The sequence below is a fragment of the Podarcis muralis genome, chromosome 8 (genome assembly GCF_964188315.1).
Source record: "Podarcis muralis chromosome 8, rPodMur119.hap1.1, whole genome shotgun sequence".
Classification (NCBI taxonomy): domain Eukaryota; kingdom Metazoa; phylum Chordata; class Lepidosauria; order Squamata; family Lacertidae; genus Podarcis; species Podarcis muralis.
Genome location: NC_135662.1, coordinates 6,559,059 through 6,586,103, shown reverse-complemented (window position 1 = coordinate 6,586,103; position 27,045 = coordinate 6,559,059). Strand labels below are relative to the sequence as shown.

The following is a 27,045-nucleotide window of genomic DNA, read 5'->3' as shown; positions in this document are numbered from 1 at the left end:
GTCATTGCATTCTACTGAGGGGTGTTTAGAGTCACAGTTCCTGAAAAGGCTATGGTTTTCATTAGGACTTCAGAGATTGTTAGTTGGTAACAGTGCGTGGTTCAGTAATAATAAAAACTGTGTTCTTTATTTTATATAAACACAGGGCACTCTGTTTGCAGAAGGTCACACTGCCTTTCATGTAGCCTTCTGTATTTCCCACATAAACTCGAAAGTTTTCAGTTCAGCTTTCCAAATACAAAATGCACCTACAGTGGTACCTCGCAAGACGAACGCCTCGCAAGACGGAAAACCCGCTAGACGAAAGGGTTTTCCGTTTTCGAGGCGCTTCGCAAAACGAATTTCCCTATGGGCTTGCCTCGCAAGACGACAGCCCATAGGGAAATCTCCGGGACAGCGGGGAAGCGCAGCGCGTCTTCCCCTCTGTCCTTGGACCTCCTCCGAAGCCTGGCGGCGGGGCGGGGACACCTCCTCTCGCCGCCGCCGGGCATCGGAACGATGCCCCGATGCCGGGCGGTGGGACGGGAAGCTCTCACCCCGCCGCCGGGCATCGGAACGATGCCCCGATGCCGGGCGGTGGGACGGGAAGCTCTCACCCCGCCGCCGGGCATCGGAACGATGCCCCGATGCCGGGCGGTGGGGCGGGAACCTCTCACCCCGCCGCCGGGCATCGGAACGATGCCCCGATGCCGGGCGGTGGGGCGGGAACCTCTCACCCCGCCGCCGGGCATCGGAACGATGCCCCGATGCCGGGCGGTGGGGCGGGAACCTCTCACCCCGCCGCCGGGCATCGGAACGATGCCCCGATGCCGGGCGGTGGGGCGGGAACCTCTCACCCCGCCGCCGGGCATCGGAACGATGCCCCGATGCCGGGCGGCGGGCGGGAACCTCTCACCCCGCCGCCGGGCATCGGAACGATGCCCCGATGCCGGGCGGTGGGGCCGGAACCTCTCCCCCCGCCGCCCAGCATCGGAACGATGCCCCGATGCCGGGCGGTGGGGCGGGAACCTCTCACCCCGCCGCCGGGCATCAGAACGATGCCCCGATGCCGGGCGGTGGGGCGGGAACCTCTCACCCCGCCGCCCGGCATCGGAACGAGGTCCTGGACCTCTTCTGAAGGCAGGCAGGGGCAAAAGTCTTTGTCCCCCCCTGCCTGCCTTCCCAGGGGCTTTTAAATCGCCCCGGACAGCGGAGAAGTCCTCCGCTGTCCCGGGCGATTTTAAAATGCCGCCCGCCAGCATTTTAAGATCGCCCCGGACAGCAGAGACGTCCTCCGCTGTCCCGGGTTTTTTTAAAATGCTGGGGGTGGGAAGAAAGGCCCTTGTCCCCCCCCCAGCCTTCAGAAGAGGTCAGGGGACAGACTGTCCCCGGACCTGGTCTGAAGGCGGTTTCCCTAGGAACGCATTAATTGATTTTCAATGCATTCCTATGGGAAACCGTGCATCGCAAGACGAAAAACTCGCAAGACGAAGAGACTTGCGGAACGAATTAATTTCGTCTTGCGAGGCACCACTGTACTAAAGAAATGATGGCTTTCACAGATAGACTGAGGAAACCACCAGCTATTAGTTTAAAAGTCAGAGTCCACTGACAATCTAGTCATTTGTGGTGGTGGCAGCAAATAAATAAATAAATAAATGCATGGATCAGGTTCTTTTGTGTGTGATTTAATAGATACAAGTCTACTGAAAAACATAAATAAATTAGGAAGGTTGGGATGCAATGCCTCTTAGCTAGCCCTCTATACGCCATACCATCTCCATACTCACCACACTGAATGTCTTACTTTAAAAATAAGTACCAAAGGGTAGTTTATTCCTACAAGCCTTACTCTAAAATCCTGACTCATCAACACCTCTTCTTATTTTCACTGGGATGTGGGTGGCGCTGTGGTCTAAACCACTGAGCCTCTTGGGCTTCCTGATCGGAAGGTTGGCAGTTCGAATCTGCCCAACAGGATGAGCTCCCGTTGCTCTGTCCGAGATTCTGCCAACCTAGCAGTTCTAAAGCACACCAGCGCAAGTAGATAAATAGGCACTGCTGTGGTGGGAAGGTAAACGGCATTTCCATGCGCTCTGGCTTCTGTCATGGTGCAGTTATGCTGACCACATGACCTGGAAATGTGTCTGTGGAGAAACATTGGCTCCCTCGGCCTGAAGCAAGATGAGCGATGCACCCCATAGTTGTCTTTGACTGGACTTAACCGTCCAGGGGTCTTTTACCTTATTTTCACAACTGTATTGAAAACAGAGCAGCAAATCCCTATGGACTTTTACACACCTCTGTATACAACAATTCTGACTTCTTGACCCCATAACTATATAGCTTACAAAATACATTAATGATCACCAAGTAATACAAAAAATTACAAGCATCTTACTTGGCCATATTTTAGAATTATATCATTATAAAAGCCAACATTTATTATTAAAACAATACCTTACCTGCTGAAAAAGAAAGTCTGGAAATATCTGCAATAATTAAAAAGAAATATATATTAGTGCAAATAACATTCGATGCAATCTTTCTAATTTACAATGCCATTCTCTTGAGCTACATAAGTTGGAAATGGTCATATTTCAATCTCAAAAGTCTATCCCCATCACTTAACCTAGGATGTCTGAACTGACAAACCATGCATATAGCTAGATAGGAAGCCATAATCGGCAATTGTGATTTGAAATATAGTTGCTGCCTATGGTAATAGCTGTCAACTTTTCCCTTTTCTTGCAAGGAATCCTATTCAGAATAAGGGAATTTTCCTTAAAAAAAGGAAAAGGTTGACAGCTAATGCGTATGGTTTGGTGGATTATCTAAACTGATAAACTAATCCAGCTTTTCTGCAACTTTTAAGGCCAATTTTGAAGTTACATTAACAGCAGGAATTCCAGCTGCTAATCCCCAACATCTCTCCAATTCACAATAAGAGAAGAGCTTGATCATCATTAAAAGCTGGCATGGATATATCAAAGGTTAGAAAGCATGGAGAAAAACATATCAACAAGAAAATGCTAATGTTATATATTTAGTTAGGCTTATAATCAATGTTTCATGTTGTAAAAACTAATAAAACTTTAATGAAAAACAATTAAGTAAAATAATTACACCAAAAACTGAAAGCTTCCCAGCTCAGCCTATAGCATATTTCAAACACAATCTGAGATCTGCCTCTAAGAATATACAGTTATTGCTGAAAACCACACAGCAGCTAGAAATAAAAACAACTCTCAAAATGCAGTTACACAATATTTACCAATATAACATGTTAGTTAAGTTGTAGTGAATAGAAAAGCAGCCAGGAGCCAAAAAGGCTCCAAAACATTTTTCAATGCATTTGCTTCTTTGAACAATTGACCCATTTGTCAGTTTCAAAAGCAGTTCTCCTTACAGCATGGGAAGGGAGGCTCTTTCAATCAAACTGCAACTCCCATCATCCCTGACCATTGGCCATGCTGGCTGAGATTCACACCAAACTCAGATGGGGTCTCCACCCCCATCGTTCAGCCTGGACACTGAGATCCAGCACCAAGGGCCTCCTGGTGAGAACTGAAGCTATAGGGAACCAGGCCAAGGGCCTTTTTGGTAATGGCGCCCACCCTGTGGAACGCACTCCCATCAGATGCCAAGGAGATGAGTAACTATATAACCTTCAGAAGACATCTGAATGCGGCCCTGTATAGAGAAGTTTCTTAAGGTTTAAGGTTGTATTATGTTTTTATATATGCTGGAAGCTGCCCAGAGTGGCTGGGGCAACCCAGTCAGATGGGTGGGGTACAAATAATAAACTACTACCATCATCATCATCATCATTATTTATGGCATCTGGAGGGCCATCTGTTTCCCAGCCCTCCCTGCAGAGCCTTGGACTTTAGCTAGACTGTAGTTCTGGGAGATAGGATGAAAAAGAATTTAGTGCATATTACAGCACATTTATAGATGTAGACATAATTCTAATAGACTTCTCCCAAAAATTCTTCAAGGCAAAAAAAGAGGACAAAATATGTGCATTTATTTTGGGGGGGAAATGGGTGCCAGAAAAATTGGGGTTGTCTCTTATGGGTGGGGCTAGAGGCCAAAAGTAGGTGGGACAAGAGATGTGGTTCCTTTTTAAAAACTCTTTTTATTTAAATCGTTAAAACAGTAAAATTATATATTCTAACAAATAAGATACAATAAAGTAAATGAAGACATCTGTTTAAAATACAGTATTACAACAATCTGAAAGCCACACACGGTTGATCATTAAACTTGGCTAAATGACTGATTAAACTGGGGGGGAATTGTTTTGTTATTATGTTATGTATTATTGTGTCCTTACATTGTAAACCAGCCCATAATCCTCAATTTAAGGGTGCTATAGCTATATATGCAGTATTCCCACTTATTGAGGAGATATGGTCAAACTAGTACCAAGGAAAAACCTACCATAAACACAGGCCTAGAGAGAAAGATAACAAGATAAATTATTAAACTCCACATTTCTGACTTCCACACCACCACTTCAAGTGTTTGGGGCTAAGCTAGTTCATTATGAATTTAGAAGAGACTGGTTTGTCTTTAAGGGTGCCACAGGATTTTGTCTTACAAAACCAGGCAACACTCAGGGGAGAACACAGAAAAGCTCAAGGGTAACAATTCCACCAAGAAAAATGCTCACTAAGCCATCTGCTCACTAGCAAGTCAGGCTGATGTAATGAGAGAAGCCCTTAAATATGAGAAAACAAAAAGTGCGGCAGGAAAGAGCAACACAAACTTCAGGAATGGAAAGCCTTACGTTGCCTCCGGCAATAGATTCCATAAACAACAGTTATTGGTATATACAGCCTCCTTAAGACAGCAGAAGCCTTACAGTATTCTAGTATAGGTGGATGCACCCATAGATTTATTTTTGCTAAGCAGCGCGCTATCTTGGATCTGTCACATCAATGAATTATAATCTGGGGATATTTGTAGCACTAAAATTTTAACCCAGTTCTCTTTTTAAAAAAAGTAAAGGGTATTACAAAAAATCTGTTTCATTATTTGAAAATTCCCGTATGAAAAAAGCATGTAAGCCTGGACCATCTTCAGAACAGACATTGGAAAGGAAAGGCAGCTCATGTCCTGACACGCTTCTGTGAAAAAAGTGTTATAGGAACTTGGGGAGGGGGGTGAGAGAATTATCTATATCTGGTCAGCAACAACCTCCTCACCCAAGATACATACAATGGATATAGGCAAAGCAGGAAGCTAATGTATCCAAAGCTAATGCATACTGACATTATTTTTTAAAGATATGCACAATTTCAAAGTAAATATTGCCCCAGACATTACAAAATGAACAATTCCATGCTGCCCTGGTTTGCATGTCACACTGAGCCAAACTATGGCTTACATCAATACATGGTCTCCCAGAGAATACATCACAGCTGCTTTGCTCCTCTCTGTGTTTTGTTTTTTTGTTTTTCTTTTTCTTTTGCTATAGCACAGGGTGCTTTCCAAAGTCCTGCTCATGGTTAAGTTCTATCCACACTAACCACAAACTGTAACAAAGAACAAAGGGAAAAGTAGGCACCACCAAAACCAGTGTTGCACAGTTACTTCTTCACAGCTTGCATTAATTAGATCACAAATTCTCTATAGCAATGTAGATTACTCAATGAGATTTGACAAATATAAATATAAACTACCATCACTTTTCAATAAATTCAATTGCAGCATTCCTAATTTGAATAAATACAATGTGCTTTGATCTCACTACAAATAGGAGATCAAATCAAGGGACTGCTGCTATATATGGTCACTGTGTGAACAGTCTCAGACTGCACTTTCTACACTCCTTTGACCCTACAGCATTTTCCTCTCAACATACATATGTACACGTAACCACACATGTGATAACCCATCATGCATTTGATTCTAGTCCACAAAAGGTCGTTCCATAATAAACATGTTAGTCTTCACTGCTATCTCCATGCTAAGCTTGACAGCTTTCGGAAACATCTGGCTGCCTGGCTGCCTGAAGCAGATTGGACTAAATTGGGATGACCAAGCAATCATGCTCTTGTGTTCTTACACAACAAGGGGAAGGGTCATAGCTCTGTTCTAGAGCATCTGATTTGCATGCAGGATGTCCCAGATTCAGTTCCTGGTATCTCTAGGCTTCAGAGAGACCTCCAGCCTGAAATCCTACTATTGGACTGACCAGTTTGATAAGGCAGCTTCTTATGTTCCTGTGTAACAGCCACAATAACCACTCCTGCACTCATTTAATAGGGCAGACTGGTCATTTTAAAGGATTTGTACACAATTTCATTCATTCAAGAAGTCTTCCAAATTTTACCCTCCACTCTCACAGCTCAATTTTTGGAAACAGCTCAGGACAGAAATCACCCATGATTCTTGGTATATCTCATATTTGCATGACATTTTACAATTTTAGCTTTGAGGTGCTTTCTCCCATAAGGTATGTGATGCAAAGTATTTGTAGTTCCACTGTATTGTATACTTCCCCTTGTATTGCATTTTTTATCATTTTTTCTTGTTCTAGTTGTCCTCTTTTTGACATTTAAAACTGTTTTCTATTTATGTAACAAAAATAAAATAAAGACAGTGTCCCAAAGAGCAATGGATAACCATATGTTAGTTGTGCTGTGCTCTAGGGTCATCTTAATAATATTTAAAGGGGAAATCTGTACAGTGCTAAAATGTGCACACTCCTGCATCAGAACAGAGCAAGTCCAATTAAAAGAGGGTGTTGACTTGTGAAAAGGAGATTTGTGGTGGTACCCAAGCTGTACTTAATTAGGTCTGAATTCTGGAGCTGTTATTGATATATAACTTGATTGGACTGATAGATTTTTATTTATTTTTTTGGAAAAAATAAAAGTGCTTATTGTCGCAAGTTCAGACACAATGCTAAAACCATAGTTTAGTATTAACTAGCCTTCTGATTGTGCATTTCCCTCTGCTCTCTCCTCTTCCAGTGCAGCTGCAGATTTCTGTTCTTAACGATCCATAATTTACCCTGTAGTTAGTAAAACAATACTTCATTGAAACAAGCCCAGATCAAACTGTGGTTTAACTGACCCGAGTTCCCTGTTTGAGTGTAATGCTTAACTCTAGTTTGTTCAAACCAGGAAACATTTCCAAACTTTGTGGATGTACTAGAGAAGAAAAGGAGAGGGATAGTGTATAAACTCAAAGTTTACTGCTGCTCAGGCATGTCATTCTAAACCAGGGGTAGGCAACCTAAGGCCCATGGACCACAAGTAGCCCACGGGGGTCGTTTAACCGGCCCCTGAGCTGACTCTGAACCGAGCTGCCGCTGAGGCGCCGAATATCACGTCTGCGCAGACGCCGGAAATCACGCAATCCGGCCCACAGTGGGATCTCCGCTGGAGTGAACCGGCCTGGGCAAGGTAAACCTTGCGGACCCCTGCTCTAAACCATGGTTCAGCCTTATATCTAGACCAAATTGCTGTGTTTTGTATTTTTAGAATAATTTTTAAGACTAAGTGGCTCTGAATGTCTTTTGACTAATGGAGCAAGACTTTTTAAAAAGAACAAACATTTCTATGTCAATTCTGCTTTGCACAACTCCTTAAACTAGCAATGATTTGCCTAATAGATAGACCTCAACTCTGTCTTGCATATGAGAAACACCAACTGTGGTTGACAAGCTACAAAACAGTATTGGGAGGTCCCTTTAATCGGCCAAGTAAAACAGTGGAATACGTCAGTTTAAGTTTATTTAAGGTTTATACCATCCAATCAGAAAAGGACTCATGCTATTTTATTTTCAAGACCTGCTAAGATTCAGAATGTGCTGCCAGAAAACAAGTGGTGGCCTCAATGAACTACAGTTGTTTCTAGCTATCTATACAGAGCTGTTTCTATCATGTTCAATACTGAATCATGGTCTCAGCTGTAACAGTAATCCAACACTGGTTCTCTTCATAATGCCCTCTTTCTGCCCAGATTCCTGTCTACATAATCTCAAAAGCCAGTAAGCATGTGAGCTGCACTTTACCAAATCCACGTGGGAAATCTGACAAGTGGGAACAGAAGATCTCAACTGTACACTCACTTCTCAATGTCATTTACAGGAGGTAAAATTGGGTTTGCCATTGTGGCCCATGCAAAACCTGGCCCAGTCAAAATCCTATCTGATGGCATTATCGTTGTCACCCAAACCCTCTCCTGAATCTCCAGAGACAAAGAGTAGGTTTTCCCAATAGTTTTGCCACTCTCCTTAATGTGTTTTATGCGTTGCTGGGACATCACATGTTCTCTGTATGCCAACTGAAGAAAGATGCTTCTCTTTAACCTGCAAGTTACTGAAAATATTGTCAGGATATAACAAGTGTTATGAACTACTTAGAGAATCTGTCCCCTCCCCCCAGTGTAACTTTAGATTTCTTTCATTCTTTATGTAAATTAAATTAATATTTATAATTAGCGTTTATTATGTTTTGGACGAGCAATCAGCTGTGCCTAACCCTTCGCTCAGGCTTCCAGTTGTAGAGTGGTGCTGGGAAATTACACTCTTGTGACAAACTTGAATACATCCCTACCTTTCTTTGAGAAAGAACAGACTGAGAGGTACATTGCATGTTATTTGCTCCTGGGCAGTCCTACCATCACATCCCTCTTACAGAAGTACCTAGGTCTGAGTGGAAAAACCTGAGACATGAAGTGGCTACAGTGATCTGACAATTGGAAACACTCTTGGCAAACTCTTGGATAGAAAAGTCAGCTCTGTTTTCACTTCTTAGCAGGATGCTATAAACTAATGACAAAAACTGAAGCAGACAGGCCCACTCTGAAGTGAAGGCATGAGGCAGGAATTGGTAATGCAGGTGAACTGTGCACAAGCAAGCTGCCAGCCAGCTCTGCTGAGGCTCTTTTTATTAGCACAATATGCAAAACCAGTCAGATACATTTTGGACTGTGACCTTTACACATCTTCCAATCCCGAGATCGAGGGGTGGTACAAAGTTATTTTGGCACCTGTTTCCACTGCGTCACTTTCCCCTTGCACAATGTATGACGAAGGAGACAAAGGTCACAGACAGGGCATGGCAGACCACTGAAAAAGCCAAAGGTTAGATAGAGGGCATGATGTTCAGACAGCTGTGGTTTGTCTGTGGGTGGAAGTGTGCTCCACACCCGAAGGTCACGCGGTCAGACAGCTGAGGCTGCCTGCGGGCGGAAGTGTGCTCCACACCCAGCGGTCATTCCTTCACACTCAGTGGACCATAGAGGAACTGACTCCCAAGTAGCCTCTCTAGCTCCATTCACTAGCACTAAATTAATCATAAGAGTACACAGAGTCTGGTGGGTAATCTGCTTCAAAAGAACACTTTCTAAATATTCTGCCCGCCAGGTAAAAGCCGTCTCTCAGTCCAGGCCAGCATTTCGTACACTCTCTTAAATACTTTATTCTTCCACTTATTAGTCAACCCTTGCAATTCAGAGTCTTAATGATCCTGTAACATTTTTCAGTCTGACAGTTCGACTAACAGCACATACACAAAACTCCTCCGGCTTCAAAGCCAATTCAAATATGGATGGTTTTATTTTGGTTTCTCTTTTTATTATTTTACAAAATTTACATACTACTTGCTCAAAAACAACAACAACAACACCCTCCCAAGCCACTGTAGCAAATACCAAGTGGTATATCAATAATAATAATAATAATAATAATAATACAGTGGTGCCTCGCAAGACGAAATTAATCCGTTCCGCGAGTCTCTTCGCCTTGCGGTTTTTTCGTCTTGCGAAGCACGGCTATTAGCGGCTTAGCAGCTATTAGCGGCTTGGCGGCTATTAACGGCTTAGCAGCTTAGCGGCTATTAACAGCTTAGCGGCTTTAAGAAAAAGGAAACAAACTTGCAAGAACTCACAAGACGTTTCGTCTTGCGAAGCAAGCCCATAGGGAAATTCATCTTGCGGAACGACTCAAAAAAGGAAAAACCGTTTCGTCTAGCGAGTTTTTCGTCTTGCGGGGCACCACTGTAATAATAAATTTATTTATATCCTGCCCTCCCCAGCCGAAGCCGAGCTCGGGGCGGCTAACAACAATCAAATAATCAAACAATCAAATAATCCAACATTCTAAAAACATTTCATTATAAAAAATAATTAAATCAAATTGATGGCAACCGTTAAGCAAAATTCTGTGCAGGTTGCCAGAGGAGGGAGTCTGGTTGCGCCCTGACCAAAGGCCTGGTGGAACAACTCTGTCTTGCAGGCCCTGCGGAAAGATGTCAGGTCCCGCAGGGCCCTAGTCTCTTGTGACAGAGCCTTCCACCAGATTGGAGCCGCAGCCGAGAAAGCCCTGGCTCTAGTTGAGGCCAGCCTAACCTCAAGTAGGACTGCCCCACCTCCTATTCACTTTTTCGTCGCAATTCACCACCTCCATTAATGAACCCAAAGCAACTCAGGATGTTTATCTTCCTATGGGAATCCGGGCTTTAAGATCTTCTGGGGAAGTCTTTCTCTCAGTCCTGTCACATTCACAGGCATGTTTAGTGAGGACACAAGAGAGCACCTTCTTAGTAGCTTGCTCCCAGATTGTGGAACCCCCATCCATGCAATGTTATGCTGCCCTGCTTTCTGCTTTCCTTTTACTGACAGGCAAAGACTGATTTGTTCAACAGGCCTGGGTACAAATGAAATAAGTAATAAACTGTGTATTTAATGGATGCACTCATCAGTATCATGTATCCAAACTTCATGCAATAATCCTATTGTTTTCTTCTGTAGGTTAAAATATAAACTTGTAAAAAAATGGATTCATTCAGGAGAGAAACTGCAAATCCTCCTAAGTTAGACCATTGATTTACCCGCCTCTAGCTAAATATTCCCAAGACCACTTATTTCTTTATTGCTCCTGTTAGCGGTAAAGAATTATGGGACTTCACAAAAAGTAAGACAGGAGAAGAAAAAACATGCAATTTAAAATGACCAAAGAGGAAAATAAGGACAAGGGATGATGAAATATGTCAATCTGAAGAACTAATATGGTAAATACTTTGTCCTCCTAACAGTCTGGCTAATGGATGCTGATGCTTTTCAAGAGACATCAGGTGTTCCACTTTTCACATGAAAGGTGGAGAATCCACTCCACAGAAGGACTCCAAAGTCTACAGCCTACAAAGACTATAATCTAACAAAGGAATTCCAGGTAGCATGAATGAAGTGTGCACTGTTTGTATAAGCCATCTGCTTACAGGGATTCCTGAAGTTACAGTGAAACATCTAGAAATGTTAAATGTGTGCTTTTTTTGTCAGAGCACTGATAAGAATAACACATTCAGCATGAATGGTTTTGGGTGTCCATTAAGAGTCAAATGAATATATTTAGTGTAGAACCATTAAAGCATAATCAACATTTAAAATGATGGCTGAAGCGTATCTTTCCCGTAATGCACTGTGCAGACCAATCAATTTATGTGTATTAACAACATAATGATACTGACTTTCTCCTAACAGCAAGAGGCAAGTTTTAATCACCAATCAAATATTGGTACAAATATTTGGTACAAATATATCTTGGAGGTCAAAGAAAGGTAGCTAATAAATGCTACATATATGTTGTGGGAAGTGGAGGAACCAATGACATTTTCCTTACCTAAAACACGTGGCCACACACAATCCCCCCACCCCTTGCAAGAGCTGAGGGCTTGTCAAGCAAGCAGCAACCACCAGACACGGCTGGTGTGTTGTATTCTGACTGGTGAGCCACCAATTATGCAGGCCTTCATCAAATACACCTCTGGGGCATTTTTAATCCAAAGGCAATAAACACATTTTATTAATGCAGCAAATGCTGCTAGATGGGAAATTCTGAACACTTAAACTTTTAATACAAAGACACATCTATATCTAAGCAACGTAGAGCATGTTCTTCCAGTTATCAGGGAAGTGGGACTTTAAACTCAAGGATTAAGTCCTAGCCACCTTTTTTCCAGACTACAAATTCCAAAATCCCTAACCATTAGCTATGCCTGCTGGTGCTGGTGAGAGAAGATGGCAGCCAAACATATGGGAGGGCCACAAGTTAGCTACTCCTGTTTTAGTGTGACATCCAAATGTTGTGAGTAATGGAAAAAAGCTGCTCCACAATTGATTTATAGTCACAATTGTCTCACTACTTTTACGAAAACTCAATGCCACTTTGAAATTGCTATATGCTCAATATCTTTAAATCAGTGAAGATAATTGGTTTACAAAATAAAAATGTGAACAAATTGAAACTAGCTCTTGTGACATTCTTTGATAAAACTGAGCTGACTGAGGAAACAAATGTTTCAGTACCACATAGCTTTATGTATTAGGAAAATCAATCGGCTACTTGTTATTTCTTATGATCATACTTTGCCAATGTGCTCTTGATCAGGTATACTTTAATGCACACAGATACATACACAGAGCTGTCAGTTACCATATCAACACACCCATGTTTAACCATCCCGCATACCAAGAAAGGATCTTGCAGCATCCCAATCAAACTAACGAAGTTTAATTTTGTTCCAGATATATTTTTATTCTGTAATGAAAAATGGGGGAGGGGACATGTTTGATCATTGAAAATGGACCTGATGGATTTTCAGCGCATGTAATTTAGCCACATGAACACCCATATTGGGAGACAAAATGCAGAATAATCACAAAGGTCCTAACTATTAACCTAATTGATACAAATGGGATTTCAGGTTACATACAACAAAAGACTAAAAATATTCAGAATCCGGGCATAGCAGCGACTGCATCCAATGCACACATTAAACTGGTGAAACAGAATGGTCTTACATAATACTTACCACAGTATAGTCTTTCCATGTAGGTTCTTGCTTACAAAGCCTGCTAGAATTCGGTATATTCAGTACAGCTTCAGCATTCTTAGATCCAAAACACTTAAGTTGTCAATTAATATTTGCTCTCCCCCCATCCCGTTTCACAGAGAACATAGTGCAGCAGCCTTTGGTCACGAGCTTATCACACAGTACAGTGAAGCCAGTGGAGCTTCTTTTGTCTCCTTTCACTCAAAAGTCAGGCAGCGCAAACAAAAGGCATCCATCACTAAGTCCATTAGCTTCAGCTGACGAGACAATTCTAGGCTGCCAGATGGGTAAACGTATTTTGCTAAATCTGGCTGCGGCCGCAATAAATCCTAAAAGAAGAACAGCCACAGCAATCAGCCTTTCGAATCTCTTCTACTCCAATATTTTGTGCGTGTACCAGTAAGCCCATTCTGTTCACTTGATAGCCTCACACCCTAACATGCATTTTCAATCAATTACTTTTTAAAGAGTGACAATAAAGAACAGAAGCAAGTCCTTCCTGGAAGCTAGCAGGAGCTTTCACTATATATTATTATCCAGAAGCAAGCTGAAGGAGATGCAGCTGTATTTTTTCCTTACAAAAGCAGGACAACATCTTTCTCAGTGAAGTACCTTAGTATATTTAGAACTTATTCCTCTCAAAGGTCACTGAAAACCAGAAATGCTAATTCATGCAAATGCAAAACAAACCAATGCCCTAAATCTGGAACTGAAAATGAGTAAGTAAACACCTAATGTTGCAGTGACTCAAAATATAAACTGGAACTTCATAACTTCTAACAGCAAACAATAATTTTGTAAACTTTTGTCTTCCATACAACAATCTGTAGTCTTTGTTGTTTGTGACGTAACTGTTAAATACTTAATAAGGTGTCAACCCTTGGCTAAAATGAAAAACTATTGATCCTCTTTATACAAAGATCTTTCCCCATCTTGGAATATCAGAGTAGCTTCTTAATCTCTGGATGTGTATTAATGTATAGAACTTAAAAAGTTATTTTTAATTCCCAGCAGATGTCTTTTACATTTCTGCAGAGATGCAATTTTTAGCATTAATAACAAAGTAAGATGCTAGTCATATTTCTTCTTAATTATGAATAAAATAAATTACCTCTTGAGCAGACAATGACAGCTACGAGACAGTTATAAAACAACTGATTGGTGTCCCTAGTATCAAAGATTTCTTAGAACTAGATGAAGATTATGAAACCAGCATTTTATGGGCATACAGGATAAACTGAAGACATGCAAAAAAACCCAACAAGTTGGATAGAGATGTTTGTAATTAATTTATTTAGTGTTTGAGTAAAGGATGCAGTATTAAAGAAAATAAGAACAGGAACAGCATTAAAAATTGGCAATCAAAATATTGAAGAACTTGCAGATATACTGTATGTCCAGAAGTGCAGAAAAAGAATAAGGGGAAAGAAGAGATTAATTCATGGAGATAAAGGCTATATTAGTGGGTACTTAACATGATAGCTATGCTCTGCCTCCAAGGTTGAGGGCAGTATGCTACTGAATATGAGCTGCTGGAAACTACAGGAGAGGAAACTGCTCTTGCGCTCATCTTTCCCACAGGAGTCAACAAAATTTTGGGACATGAAGTTCCATTGCACCCAATGGTCTTTTTGCTAAATTGTTTAGAAGGTTCTACTGGACATGACCATGTGGAATGGTTTCTGACTTATCACCTGCAACTAGAATTCTCTCTGCTGGAAAATGGGAGTCAGGTAACGTACCATGTATAACAACATTTCTGTGTATGCCGTGATGGCATGGTTGACATTAGATTCAGAGAACAAAAACAAAATCATAGGACAATTTGGGGGCAGGGGACCACATGTTCTTCATCCCTGCCCTAGAGCCAACTATACAAGGGCAGCGACCTTTAGAATGGGTCAAAACTGTGTATGTATGAACCATTGCAGTTTGAGGAACTCATTGTCAAAGACAAGCTAGAAGAAAAAGTTCTATGATACGATGTGGGGACCAAGATTGTTAAACTCCCAATCAAGCAAGGAGTCAGAGCTACTGGAGAGTGAAATGGGATAGGCAGTTCCACAAAGGGATTTTTTTAAGGTCAACAGGTTTCTGTAAAATAATGCTGTGAAATTGAGACAGGAAGGCCCCTTAAAATATAAATGAGATGAGGAAGAATTTTCATGCTAATGATACAGAACTTCCTACAAAGATTGACCACTAATGTCTCCCAGCAGTCTAAATCGGCTTTATTTGATCAAGTATGAAAGCTAAATTCACTTTAACCAGCTTTGGGGATTTTCATTCCTAGAAAGATGATCTCAGTGGGCCACCACTTAAAATGTCCAGGTTTTAAACAACTGTTGTGATGCAATTTTAAATGTCATATTATCCCAGTTGACTAGATAGCTTGACAGGAAGACAGAGTTTTCAAGCAGTGAAACAAGATTGAGTTCTAAGGTGTCCACAGCCTCCAAAATCAGTACGTAAGAAAATCTGAGTTCAGTGCCTTTCATCCTTAATATTCATGTCTCAGCTTAGAATATTGAAAGGAAGTTGAGAGAGGGGGAAATGAGAGCTATTACATTAAAATATTTAACAGAAAATAGATGCAACTGAATTTTCTGGAATTAAATCACTTGAACGTAAAACTATAACTATTCTCTCCCACAGAGTCTTAACAGGTATTTAGAAAACAAAATCCATGATGAAACATTAGAAGGCATGTTCTTGCTTGTGCACATAAACTGCGCAGCAACTTCCTGCTACTTCTCTAGAGAGATAAAGCTAAATGCATCCTATGCTGTGATACGATCATGTTGCACAACATAACAAAGTGGCTTGCTACCAACATGTGAACATACATCAAAAATTGTTAATTCTGCCTAAGCTATATAATGATGCTTCAACATGGGAGTGAGCAGGTTTCGATAAGAAATGTAGGCAAAGCTATGGCCACCACATCCCTGACCCATTCAACTAGAAAAACTGTTGAGAGAAAAAAATAAACTATGCCTTTATTTATGCTGATACAGTCTGCTCTACTTATGAGTAAGCACTGTAAACTTCCACAGCTTGAGACATCCATCAACCAGTAAGCATTTCACATACATATTGTAGGCAGTCTGGCATAAATTTATAAGTGCATGTTTGATGCCCAAACATTTTATTTCAATAGACCTCACAGCTTCTGTTCAAAATTCTCTCTCTCTCTCTCTCTCTCCCTCTCTCTCTTTCTCACTCACTCACACACATACATATGGGGTGCAATTCTGCCTAATGAGCAAGACCAAGAACAACAGCAGTTGATTTATAGTTTGCTAATGCAAAGGGAATGCTAAGCTTAACTATTTTAGTGTTACAATGATTTTCCAGATTTGTGTTTTACAAGGATGACCCTTCTACATCAATATGTCTTTATGACTTTGAAAACTGCAGCTGTTAGTTATAGACAAAACAGCAAGCAGTTTTTGTGACGAATGTTGTTCCCAAGCAGACCTTTAGAGTGGGTTTTTACTCATGAACCTGGTGGTGGAGCCAGAAGACGACTAGAAAAACTCCTGAAGGGTCTACTTTTTCAAACATCTTAGAAGAAGGCTCCTGATAAAAGAAAACCTGATAAGCAATTGCTGTTGTGCCCTGCAGAGAATTTGACGTTAACATACTGTGATCAGAGAGTTTCATCAGCCGATACAAATCAAAAGCAAAATTCCCCCACTAAGAAACAGATACAGTTCTTTGCATATCTGTCCGTAAGAGTCCACCTAAGCAAGTTTATAGTTGAGTTATAAATCATTCACAATGACGGTGCTCAGAAATGTTTTTAAAGGCACCAATATCTGATATACACACAATGTCAAGCAAAACAAGCCATTTGCAACAAGGTCAATCTCCAGATATGAGCAAAGAATATTTGGCACTGAAGATTTTGCTTTTTGCCTCAAATAAGCCAACCTAGTGCGGCAAGAATGCAACAGACAATCCACCAATGGATTTATATAAAAAGAAGCAACTCTACCCTATCTTGCTAAGTAGCACCCCACACTTTCCACCAGAAGGGTGGAATACCTTTCCCACATTGAATTTGAACTAATCATCAGACCAAGCAGGGGACAGTAAAGGAGGGGCAAGCAGAAAAAGAGTAAACGAATGTCCATGTACAAGTGTTTTTTTATTGTGTGCAAGTAAGGTGAATGCAAGTAAGTAAACAGAATGCAAAGTCAAGTCTCAAAACAGTTTCAGAACTCAAGGAGGTGAGGAGTACAACTGTGATGTATGCGAACTTGGTGCTCAGAACAGGGATGATCCCCAATCACTAGTTCCCAAGTATTTAATACAAAGGAGGGAAGCAAACAGTGATCAAAATGATGTGGTATCACGAGTGAGCAGTGGGGTAGTCATATTTGCAGGTGACAACAGATTATTTAGGTTGCCTAAAGCCCAAGCTGACTGAATGAGATACAGAATGAAGCAAGATTCAGTATTTCCCAGTAAATAATAATGGATATTATTTTGACTAGCAGGTAATGTTTTCTATGAGCTATACTGAGATTTGTGGTTAAATGCTCAAAGGCTAGTAAACCCAAGTTGTGTCATTTTCCAGAGAATGGTTCCCAGTACTGAACATACAAAGCAGAGCATTCTTTTTTTAAAAGAAAGGATGTTTTAGTAAATGTGATCTGGGATGAATTAACACATGTAGTTTTGATTCAGAAATTTTCTTTTAACAACATTTGCTTACTTTGGATATTTACTGTTGCTGATAGAAATGGTAATTGTTACAAACATTTATCTGCCTTCAATAAGTTTTGTAGCACATTTTCTCAATTAGGTGTAAGACTCAGGTGTAGCTTTTGCTAAATTTAAATTATCTCCGCATCACCCAGCCACATGGGGAGATTGTAGTAAATTCCTGACCATATAGACCGTGTTCACCCATTTCTGTATTTGGATTTATGCCAAAAGGCTGAAGCAGGGTGTCCAAATGCATACTTTGATGTGACTGGTGTAAGTTATGATTACCTGGTATATGCCAGTGTTGTGTTTCTGGCACAAGACCAAAAATTACACTAGTACCTACCACCCTACAATAGTAGGTTTTTTTGCCTTTGGGAAGAAGCCCTTAAAGTAAGGTTACCAGATGTCCCCGTTTCCCATACAAAATCAGTCCCCATACAAAATCCATCCAAGTTGAAAAGTGTCCCTGGATTCATTGAAAAAAATCTGGTAACTTACCTTAAAGCATAGCTTGAACTCACTTTGCCATATGCAGTCCACAATGACCACAAATTAGAGACGATGGCTGGTCCAATGCCAAGCACTTCTCCTTAACACAGGGATAGCCAACATGGCACTCTCCAGAGATTTTGGACTGGGGAAGATGCCAGTTATAGCCCACAACATCAGAAGGCCATCACATTAGCTAGCCTTGCCTTAACACAGAAATGTCTTTACACTAGATCACCTGCACTCCAATCCTGTCTATGTTTATTCAGAATAAAGTCGCTCTTAGTTCAATGGATTAACTTCCAATTGAATACTTAGAGCTGCAAAACACTTCATAATGACAAAGCTCATGAACACTCCCATTTCAGATGCAAGTTTTAAATTGTATTCACAAGTTAAAATGATCTCCCCTTAAAACTAAGCTGTACTGAAAGCAAAAAAAAAAATGATGCAATCAAATATAAATACAGAAGTTGGATTTTTTTTTAATTGAGCAATGAAGAGCACTTGACCCAAGTTTAACCAGCTCTGTTTGGTAATGTAATATATAATGTAATGTATAATGTAATATATCATACTAGCAAACAATTTCTTCCAATGTAACAAATTAAGCACTTGCATCCAATTTTTAAAAGATGTATGCCAAGTACAAGCAGATGCATGCCAAGTTTTAAACATTTCTTTGCATGCTTCTTGAACTTGCTAGATAATGGTACAGTTGTACAACCAGTTTTAGGAGGACTGGGGGATATCTACCTTCCTCCTGCCTCTTTCACTGTGCTACTGGGGATATTTATACATCAATTGGGTTCTGGGGAGATTGGATACAGATATTCTCCAGATTGAAATCCAAGTACTATACAGATGGCAGAACAAGCTTCATGGGCAACCTCTGCTATCTAATTTCTTTTTATTTAGTTGAAGGCAGCTGGCCAAAATGCATCAACTGTCACATACAGATATATAATTTTTTAGTCTCTATAGTTGTATTATCAGAATACACAGGTAGCAATTCCCCCATAGATTAAGATGTAATTAAACCAATATAAACTCTGATTTTTTTCAGTAACCTTGACCTAAATATCCCCCTCACCAGAAGGAATTGCTGACTTGGAAGGTAAAACGCTTATAACCTCTCAGTAATTCCATTGTGTTTAGATAAAACTACAAAAAGCATACAATTAAGAAAGGAATAATTATCACTTCACATTGCTTCTGATAAAAGTTTTTTCTGTTGCCAAAAAAAGTTAACAGAAAAATGCAAGGCAATTAGACTACCATGCACGCTTGTACACCACTGGATGTCCTTGCACACATTCCAACCATCTGCTAACCGGCTACTCCTAATGCCAGTCTTCTGCAAGCCTAGCCCAATAAGTTGCTTGAGCAGTTAAGAAAAAATAAAACTTACATTTTTCAGAACATGTACAGAGAGCAAGAGGACAGAATAAGGCAACCAAGTCTTAAAAATGGGAAGGAAAACATTTTTGTGTTAAGAGTTCAAAATAGATCCCCCTTACACCTATCATACCATTCCCCAATTCTGATTACAGCATTCAGAACACAATCAGTCTAAGCACTCCAAAACCAGATTTACCACTTTACAGCACATCCAACAAATACAGTATGATCATAACATACTTTCTTGTGTTGTCTGGAAGGGTACATTAGATGTGTCTGCAGAAATAACTGTGTGGTAACAGCCCTGTCCTCCTGGCCTAGATATTATCAGTTCTGCTCCAGAAATGTGGAAAGGGGGGGTGTTAAGGAGGGACTGTTCTTTGCCAAAGACAAGAGAGTCAAACTAAAAACTGAGACTGGGGAAAAGGAAGACAATTCCATCAAATGTCATCAAGTCAGCTGTCTGAGGAAAGAACTGTTGTGGCAGGAGCAGCCCTGTCCTTCCGGCGTTGACATCTTATATATTTCTGATATGGGAGGAAGGGAGAAGAGGAGCTTCAAGGGAGGGGTTGCCTCTAAAACAACCAGAACCTACATATATATTAGCGAGATTACTGAGTGAGTGTGTTCATTTTTTCAAGGATGGAAGATGCCTATGTGAAAGCCCACCCCTGCTGAAAAGTGTAATATTCTAAATAAATGGCGTGCTCTGGTCCATGGGGTCACGAAGAGTCGGACACGACTAAACGACTAAACAACAACAACAACAAATAATTTAATTCCAATTTAACAATTCCATTGCCCCTGAAACTAGGCTGATGTTTTTCTGTATAATGTAACTAATTTTTGGTATCTATAAGCCGCTAGTGGATAAGCTATTGTCGGCAATCTGAACAACTCTGGGTAATTCCCCCACCCCCAAAAAAAGCTCAACAATTGGGCAATCCTCCTCAAAAGAAGCTTAAGAACTGTGGGCAATCTCCCCCCATTTCCTTAATTTTGAGTCCCAAAAAATAGGGGTCGTCTTATACACAAGGGTGTGTTATACATGGAAAAATACAGTAAGTACCAGGGTTCATCCCATCTCAGAGAGAGAAAAGGAACTTTAAACACTATGCCAGACACTGAAACAGGCAAGAAAGAAACATACCAGAGGAACACACACACACAAACCCCTCAGCAGATTTGGTTGTGCTTTTGAAGGCGGTTTCAGCTTTTGGAGAATTTCAGCCTGAATTGCTACAAAATCCAAACTTGAGTCACCATTATGGACAAAGAAAAAGAGAAAATAATATGGATGCTCTTTATACTGCCAGCACCAAGTCTCTAGAGAACAGTTGTTACCATAGGGGAATGTTGAGACAAAGTTATTGCATATTTGAGAAGCAAGCAAAACATGCTATTATCAGTACACAGCCGAAAGTTCTCTACCTTCTGCAGTTACCAGAATTGTCTGTATACCCATTAACCAAACAACCACCAAATTCACCCAAACAATACACAAAGTACATACCATTACTTGCACAATTTAAAAATCCAAGAACCTGCATTTGCTCTTGTGGTGTTTGAAATCCTCCAGTGGAAAGTTATGTCTGATTCCCTTGCTGCAAGGTTGCTTGCAGCTATGTCTACCGCTCTGTGCCTCTACTGTCAAATCTCTAAACACTCAAGAGCTCTCAAATTTCACAGTAGGCAAAAACCAAAACACACCCTTCCTTGAAAAACAACTGCGCACCTTTAATGATAAGAGGGGAAAGAGTGAAACCAGAAAAAGTCTGAACAATTACTTGAGAAACATTTTAGCCTCTCATTATAAAACTGCTTATTCTTAGGAAATCTAGTATTGCCCATACCAAAGAGGATTTATCTGTTGACACAATGGGGGGAAAACATAAAGCTGAATCCTGAGAAGTTTAGAGCTCTACCCCTTCTTCTGTCTCTAGTACCAAGGGTATATGGTTGTAAGAACATATGCCTTATGCTCTTGTAAACTCAGTTCAGTGTGTACCTTCAACCTTAATCGAAACAGTCAAAAATCTGCTGGAAAAAACATCAAATGAGAACAGTATAAAGTTCATACACCTTCCTACATTTGCCTAAATTCTGGGCTGTTAACAAAAACCCATCCATTCCATGAATCGCTTTTTACTTGACTGAAGTCTTCCATGTTTCTCATTTTCCAAAAATCACGCAATCAGAGCAAATGAATCCTTGGTTTTCTGTTACATCCAAGCTAGGGATCAAGGCTTCCATAACAAACCACAACTTGAAAACCAACCTAAAGCTGCTAAGGACAAAGACACCACAATTACCAGCTCAGGCTTCTTGGATTGTTTGTCCTGCTTGCACCAGAGCAGTAGCAAAGAAGCAATGATTGGGCAGAAAAAGGATGACAAGCCAGAAAACTGTGGCTTATAGTAATGTGCAAACACAGCCACCCCTTCCACAAATTCAAACCATGATGAAGTCTGTTAGCACTCTTTGACAACCTGATTTCAATTCTAACATGAAATTTAGGCATGTGTCAAACCTCTTTATAAACCAGGTTAGAGGTGCTAAATGGAGGAATGCAGCATAAACAGGGAAGGAGCAGAGAGAGCACCACCTAATCCAGAAGTCTACTCCCAAAAAAGCATACCTTTTTCCCCACAACTGCTTCCAGACCTGGAGAAGGAACGCACTCTGCACACACTCAGGAGCGCACCTCAGCGCCGCCAACTCACCGGCGTTGTTGACAAACAGCAGCCACTCCATCAGCCTGTCCCTGCGGAGCTCCCAGGCAGCATGCATCATGTGCTGCGGCCCGTCCAAGGCCAGGTCGATGGGCAGGAGGGGCGCACAGCTCGCCATCCAGCTGCTCCAGCGTGGCAGCCGAGTGTGCCACCAGCAGCAGCACCGAGCCAGGCGCGGGGCCAGCAGGCGCACCAAGCTCCGGCTGAAGCCCCACGACGCGCCCGTCACGATGCCCACGGCATGGCCCAGACCCACCACCCGCCCGCCAGCAGACGCCTCAGCGCACGGGCAGCAAGGCTTCAGATTGACTGCAGGAACTTCCTGCAGCCTATCCAAAGCTGCGCCAGCGTTGCTGCCTGCCCAGAGAGGTCTGCAGCTTTGGATTGGCTGCAGGAGCTTCCTGCAGCCAATCTGAAGCCGTGTCAGCATCACGGAAGTCAGTCCCCGCACAGAGAGGCGTCCACGGCTTCTTTTCAAGGAAACACCATGCTGGTTTAGCTCAGTGTGTGGGGACTGACCGAGCGGGTGGCAGGGTCCACTGGCCAGATTTACGACCCTGGTGGGCCTGATTCGGCCTGCAGGCCTTAGTCTGCCAACCCATGGACTTGAGCATAAGAGACATGTTCCCCTTTTCCCTCCACCCCCAACACCACAAATTTTAAGTTACATAACAAATGCAGTAAAATATAAGTTTGGCAAAATCTGAACTGGGACTGTATGGTTCTACGACTGTGTTCATTTTGCAATTTCTATCCCCTCCAATAGTTAGTAAATTCTGAGTGGCTTACAGAAGACATGCTTACAGAAACATCAGCATAGCAACTAACCAATAGTTACACAAATTTACCACATCCACAAATATATTCAACAATGTGCATCCTTGATACGCATCTGAAGAAGTGTGCATGCACACAAAAGCTCATACCAAGAACTAACTTAGTTGGTCTTTAAGGTGCTACTGGAAGGAATTTTTTTTGTTTTGACTATGGCAGACCAACACGGCTACCTATCTGTAACTTTTTTCTGAGAGTTCACTAGGCATGTCTGCAATCTTTCTGGATTAAGTTAGCAACCATAAGGGACAGAACTGAGGGTAAAAAAATTACAGGGTCCTGAATATTGCACCCCAAACCAAATTATAACATGCCCAATGCTCTAGTTAAGGATTTCAGAATCAGTGTTATGCTTGAGTGGTTAGTGTTGCATCTTCTTCCCATTACTACAGTATGTGGCTTTGTTACAAGAATGTTACAAGAAGCTTGTCACCTAAATTTGAGCAAGTGGCTTTTCAAGAAACAATAAATACGATTTGTACAGTGTATATATTTCACCTGCAACAAGTTCCCCGTGCACTGTAAGCCATCTTTCAAGCTTACTTCCATCACCAGGAACATCTTCCAAAATCTGTCCTGGAACAAATACATGGTTCTCTCATAATCACTGAACAGCATATTTAGCTCTTAGCTCTACTGATCACATTGGGGGGGGGGGGGAATTCCATGGTGCAGTTCTCTGGTACTATACCACTTCAGAATGCAGATGGCGAATCATATCTAATGCTCATCAACACATGATCTTCTGCACAAAGAAACACAATGCCGGGGGGGGGGGCTGTTGGATTAGTGCCATTCTTCTGGACACATTAGCTTTCCATAGGTAGTGTTGAGAAGCATTTGCAGGTAATGTTTCCTCACCTACATTCTGAAGCGATAGCCACTTTTTTCCTGTACATTAGCCATAAGGTCTGACTTTGCGTGGCAAGGTCCCAAACCCTCCCAGGAAGTGCACATGAAATATTATTTTAGGTTAATGGGTGAAAAAGGCCGCAACTTTATTGGTTGTAGGATATTGAGCATCAGGAACTAACAGTAGCAGCAGAGAAAACGTGTTCCCCTCTTTATTTTAAACCTTATTGGGCACATGAAACTAACCACAATTACCTTGCATTTCTGCTTAAGAAAGAAGGGCATTTTTCGCTGGCCAGGTTTAATTCAAATCCATCAAACCTCCTTTGGGGAAGGTTCTCAGGCAGGGTGGAAGGAGAAAGAACTCACCCATGTGAAGACCACCTGGTGGAAACCCTCACACATATGGCTCTTAACTGTAAACTATATGCTGATCACCATCAGCAATTTCTAGATCAACTCTGCATCCCCAAATGGAAACCAGAGTTGGAGGTCATACATTTTCTATTACTGGGGAATGATCAGGAGCTCACCAAGTTAGTGGCTAAATATCTCTATTTGTTTTTTTGTCGTAGAAATACACTGCAGATGCCTGATCTCCCTGGAGACCTAGAGATGTGACGATAGACGGCTCTGCCTCCTTTCTTTTAGCAAATGTTTTGTGCCACTGGGGAAGTGGTAATTCTGTATTGATTTGTTTTGGATGTTTGTATGTGATGCCAATAAAAGGTTTGATGATGATGATGATGATGATGATGATGATGATGATGGTTACAGAATGTGAGTGGTATTGGCTTAGGCATTGGAAACCACAAGACTATATCTGACTCCTGCCCATCTGCAGGAGTCTTGGAAGGGTTAACCACCAGAAGGGGGAGCCCTGCTGATGCACATCAACTAGGAACTCCCCCAGGGTCACCGCTAGGGGTCGTGTCATGGCCCTAGCCCCCCGTCTGGGGCTTCGGACAGAGACCATGCCCCTCGGATTCCTTTAATGGAATTCCCTTGAAATAGGAGGGGTAGGTGATGGCCACTACCTCCCCTCACCTTCAACCTAATACTCCAATGCCTAACTGCCAAACCTTACAAGGTTGTGACAATTTGCTACGAGGTAGGCAAAAAACCAAATGGCCGGTGCCAATTTGCCAAGTGGAAAAAATCCCTACCAGGCCCCTGTTAAAAAACAGGCTACCAACCAAAGTCCATAGCAAGGTCAGGAGATAAAGAGCCTAACCTAAGGGAGGGAGGGTGGGAGAACTGACTGAGCAGGGAGAAAAGGAACATGTCCTCGGCCGTGGGCAGTTTAAGTAGCCCGCGCCATGCCCCCGGACCATCCGGATTTGAAAGCTTTGGGTTGACGTGGCCGAGGACCAACCAATGGCGCAGGGGCTATCCCGCCCCATGCGTGTGGGGAGGGCTTGCTCCCAGCCCGTAACGTCATCTCCCCAGGGACAGGAAATGGCTTTCTTGTGTAAGATTAAAGATTAGGCTAATCAGCAGAAATGAAAGGAGCCTTTTCTTTGTAAGTGGATGTATTACCTCCACTTGTAATGGTAGCCACAATCCTGCTATCGTTAATAGTACTTACAAAGCTAAATCTAGGCTCATAAAAATATCATCGTTTAGTTATCCCCATTCACAATGTTAGACTTGAAGATCTGTCATCAGTTCTATTACCTACCACGTCAGAGCTTTTAACACTTGTGTGGAATATTTCAACAAGACATATCTAGGCGATTCCAGAACACCACAGTCTATAACAGAACAAAGCTTTGGGGTTATTTTCTGCTCAAGAGCAAAAGTAAAACCTAATAGCTAATCTGTCCAGACTGATAAGCCTAAGGATACAGACACATGCATTTACCATAGATAGTGTCGTTTCCAGTGTAATGTTCTGGTTTTAATAAAATAAAGACCTTGTCTGCCAGTAGGCTTCATCTGTGCATCATACATAGTCATGTACAACACACATATGCCCCAAATAATCTAGGGATCTGTTCCATTCAGAACATGCTACCCATTCAAAGAGGAAAGAGTTCTTCTGGTTCAATTTGAGTCTTTCAAAAAGAAAGGCATTTGGGGAGTTTTCTTCATTCTCAAATAATTGTGTGACATCAGAAGTTCACTAGAAGACTCTAATACTTTGATACTTAGAAGACTATAATACTTTGATAAGCTATACAAAACAGGCAGAGAGAGGACTTAAGAAGATAAATAGAAACACAATATATTAAAGAGTTCCCCAGAAACTTCCCAGTTGCACTTGTTCTCCGAAGTTTGAGCATGCCCTTCTTAGGTTTCATGCTAAGTGAGAACGCTGTGTCAGGCAGAAGCAAGAAACTTGGTAGTGCAAGTTAGGCTACACTGGCGGATCTTAGTTCAATATTGTTACTCAATAACTTGGTGATTAAAGAGGAGGGAAAATGGAAGCTAAAACCATATGAACAAATTAAAGAACATGTATATGATTGGTTGCATTATTTCCAGGTTAATGAAATGTTTAAAAAAGATATAAAAGAATGTGGATATGGAGAAAAAGACTCAAAGTTTCAAGTAGATATAATAAACAATGAATGTAAAATTCTGTCAAAAATGTATAAAATACTGTTGGAATGGAACATGAAATATGAAGAGGTTAAATCGGTAATGATACAATGAGCCAAAGACTTTGGGTATAATATACAATTTGATGATTGGGGGAAATTGTGGAAAGAAAATTTGAAATTTACTGCATGTACTGCGTTGAAGGAAAACGTTATGAAAATGTTTTACAGATGGTACATCACGCCGGTAAAATTAGCAAAAATGTATAAGACATGTAATAAGTGTTGGAAATGTAAAGAAAAAGAAGGAACATTTTATCATATGTAGTGGGAATGTAAGAAAGTGAAAGGTTTCTGGGATGCGATTTATAATGAATTGAAAAAGATGTTAAAATTTACCTTTGTGAAGAAACAAGAAGCCTTTTTTTAGGAATTACAGGAAAAGAAATAAGAAGAAAAGACTGTAAACTCTTTCTGTATGCAGTTACAGCAGCAAGGACTTTATTGGCTCAAAAATGGAAACGAGGAAATACCGACAATAGAAGAATGGAGAATGAAATTGACAGATTATGAGGAACTGGATAAACTAACTGGGAAAATTAGATATGCCCGAGACCAAAAGTTTATCGAAGACTGGGGAAA

General features: G+C 41.4%; 1 protein-coding gene across 5 annotated transcripts in view; it reads right to left on the bottom strand.

Annotated features, from left to right (window-relative positions):
• The window catches only part of PTK2 (protein tyrosine kinase 2), a 189,832-nt gene that overhangs the window by 143,970 nt on the left and 18,817 nt on the right, over positions 1-27,045 (bottom strand). For 2 of the 5 annotated variants that reach the window (XM_077932700.1, XM_077932699.1), the window contains exon 3: positions 2,445-2,471. The exons of 2 other annotated variants lie outside the window; for them this stretch is intronic. Coding sequence is in view for 1 of the 3 variants with exons in the window: in XM_077932697.1 (XP_077788823.1) it covers positions 2,445-2,471; positions 12,813-12,831 (46 nt within the window). In the remaining 2 variants the exon portion in view is untranslated. Of the gene's footprint in view, positions 1-2,444; positions 2,472-12,812; positions 12,937-27,045 lie in introns of those variants that run through there. One more of the 5 variants, XM_077932697.1, reaches the window with a different exon arrangement.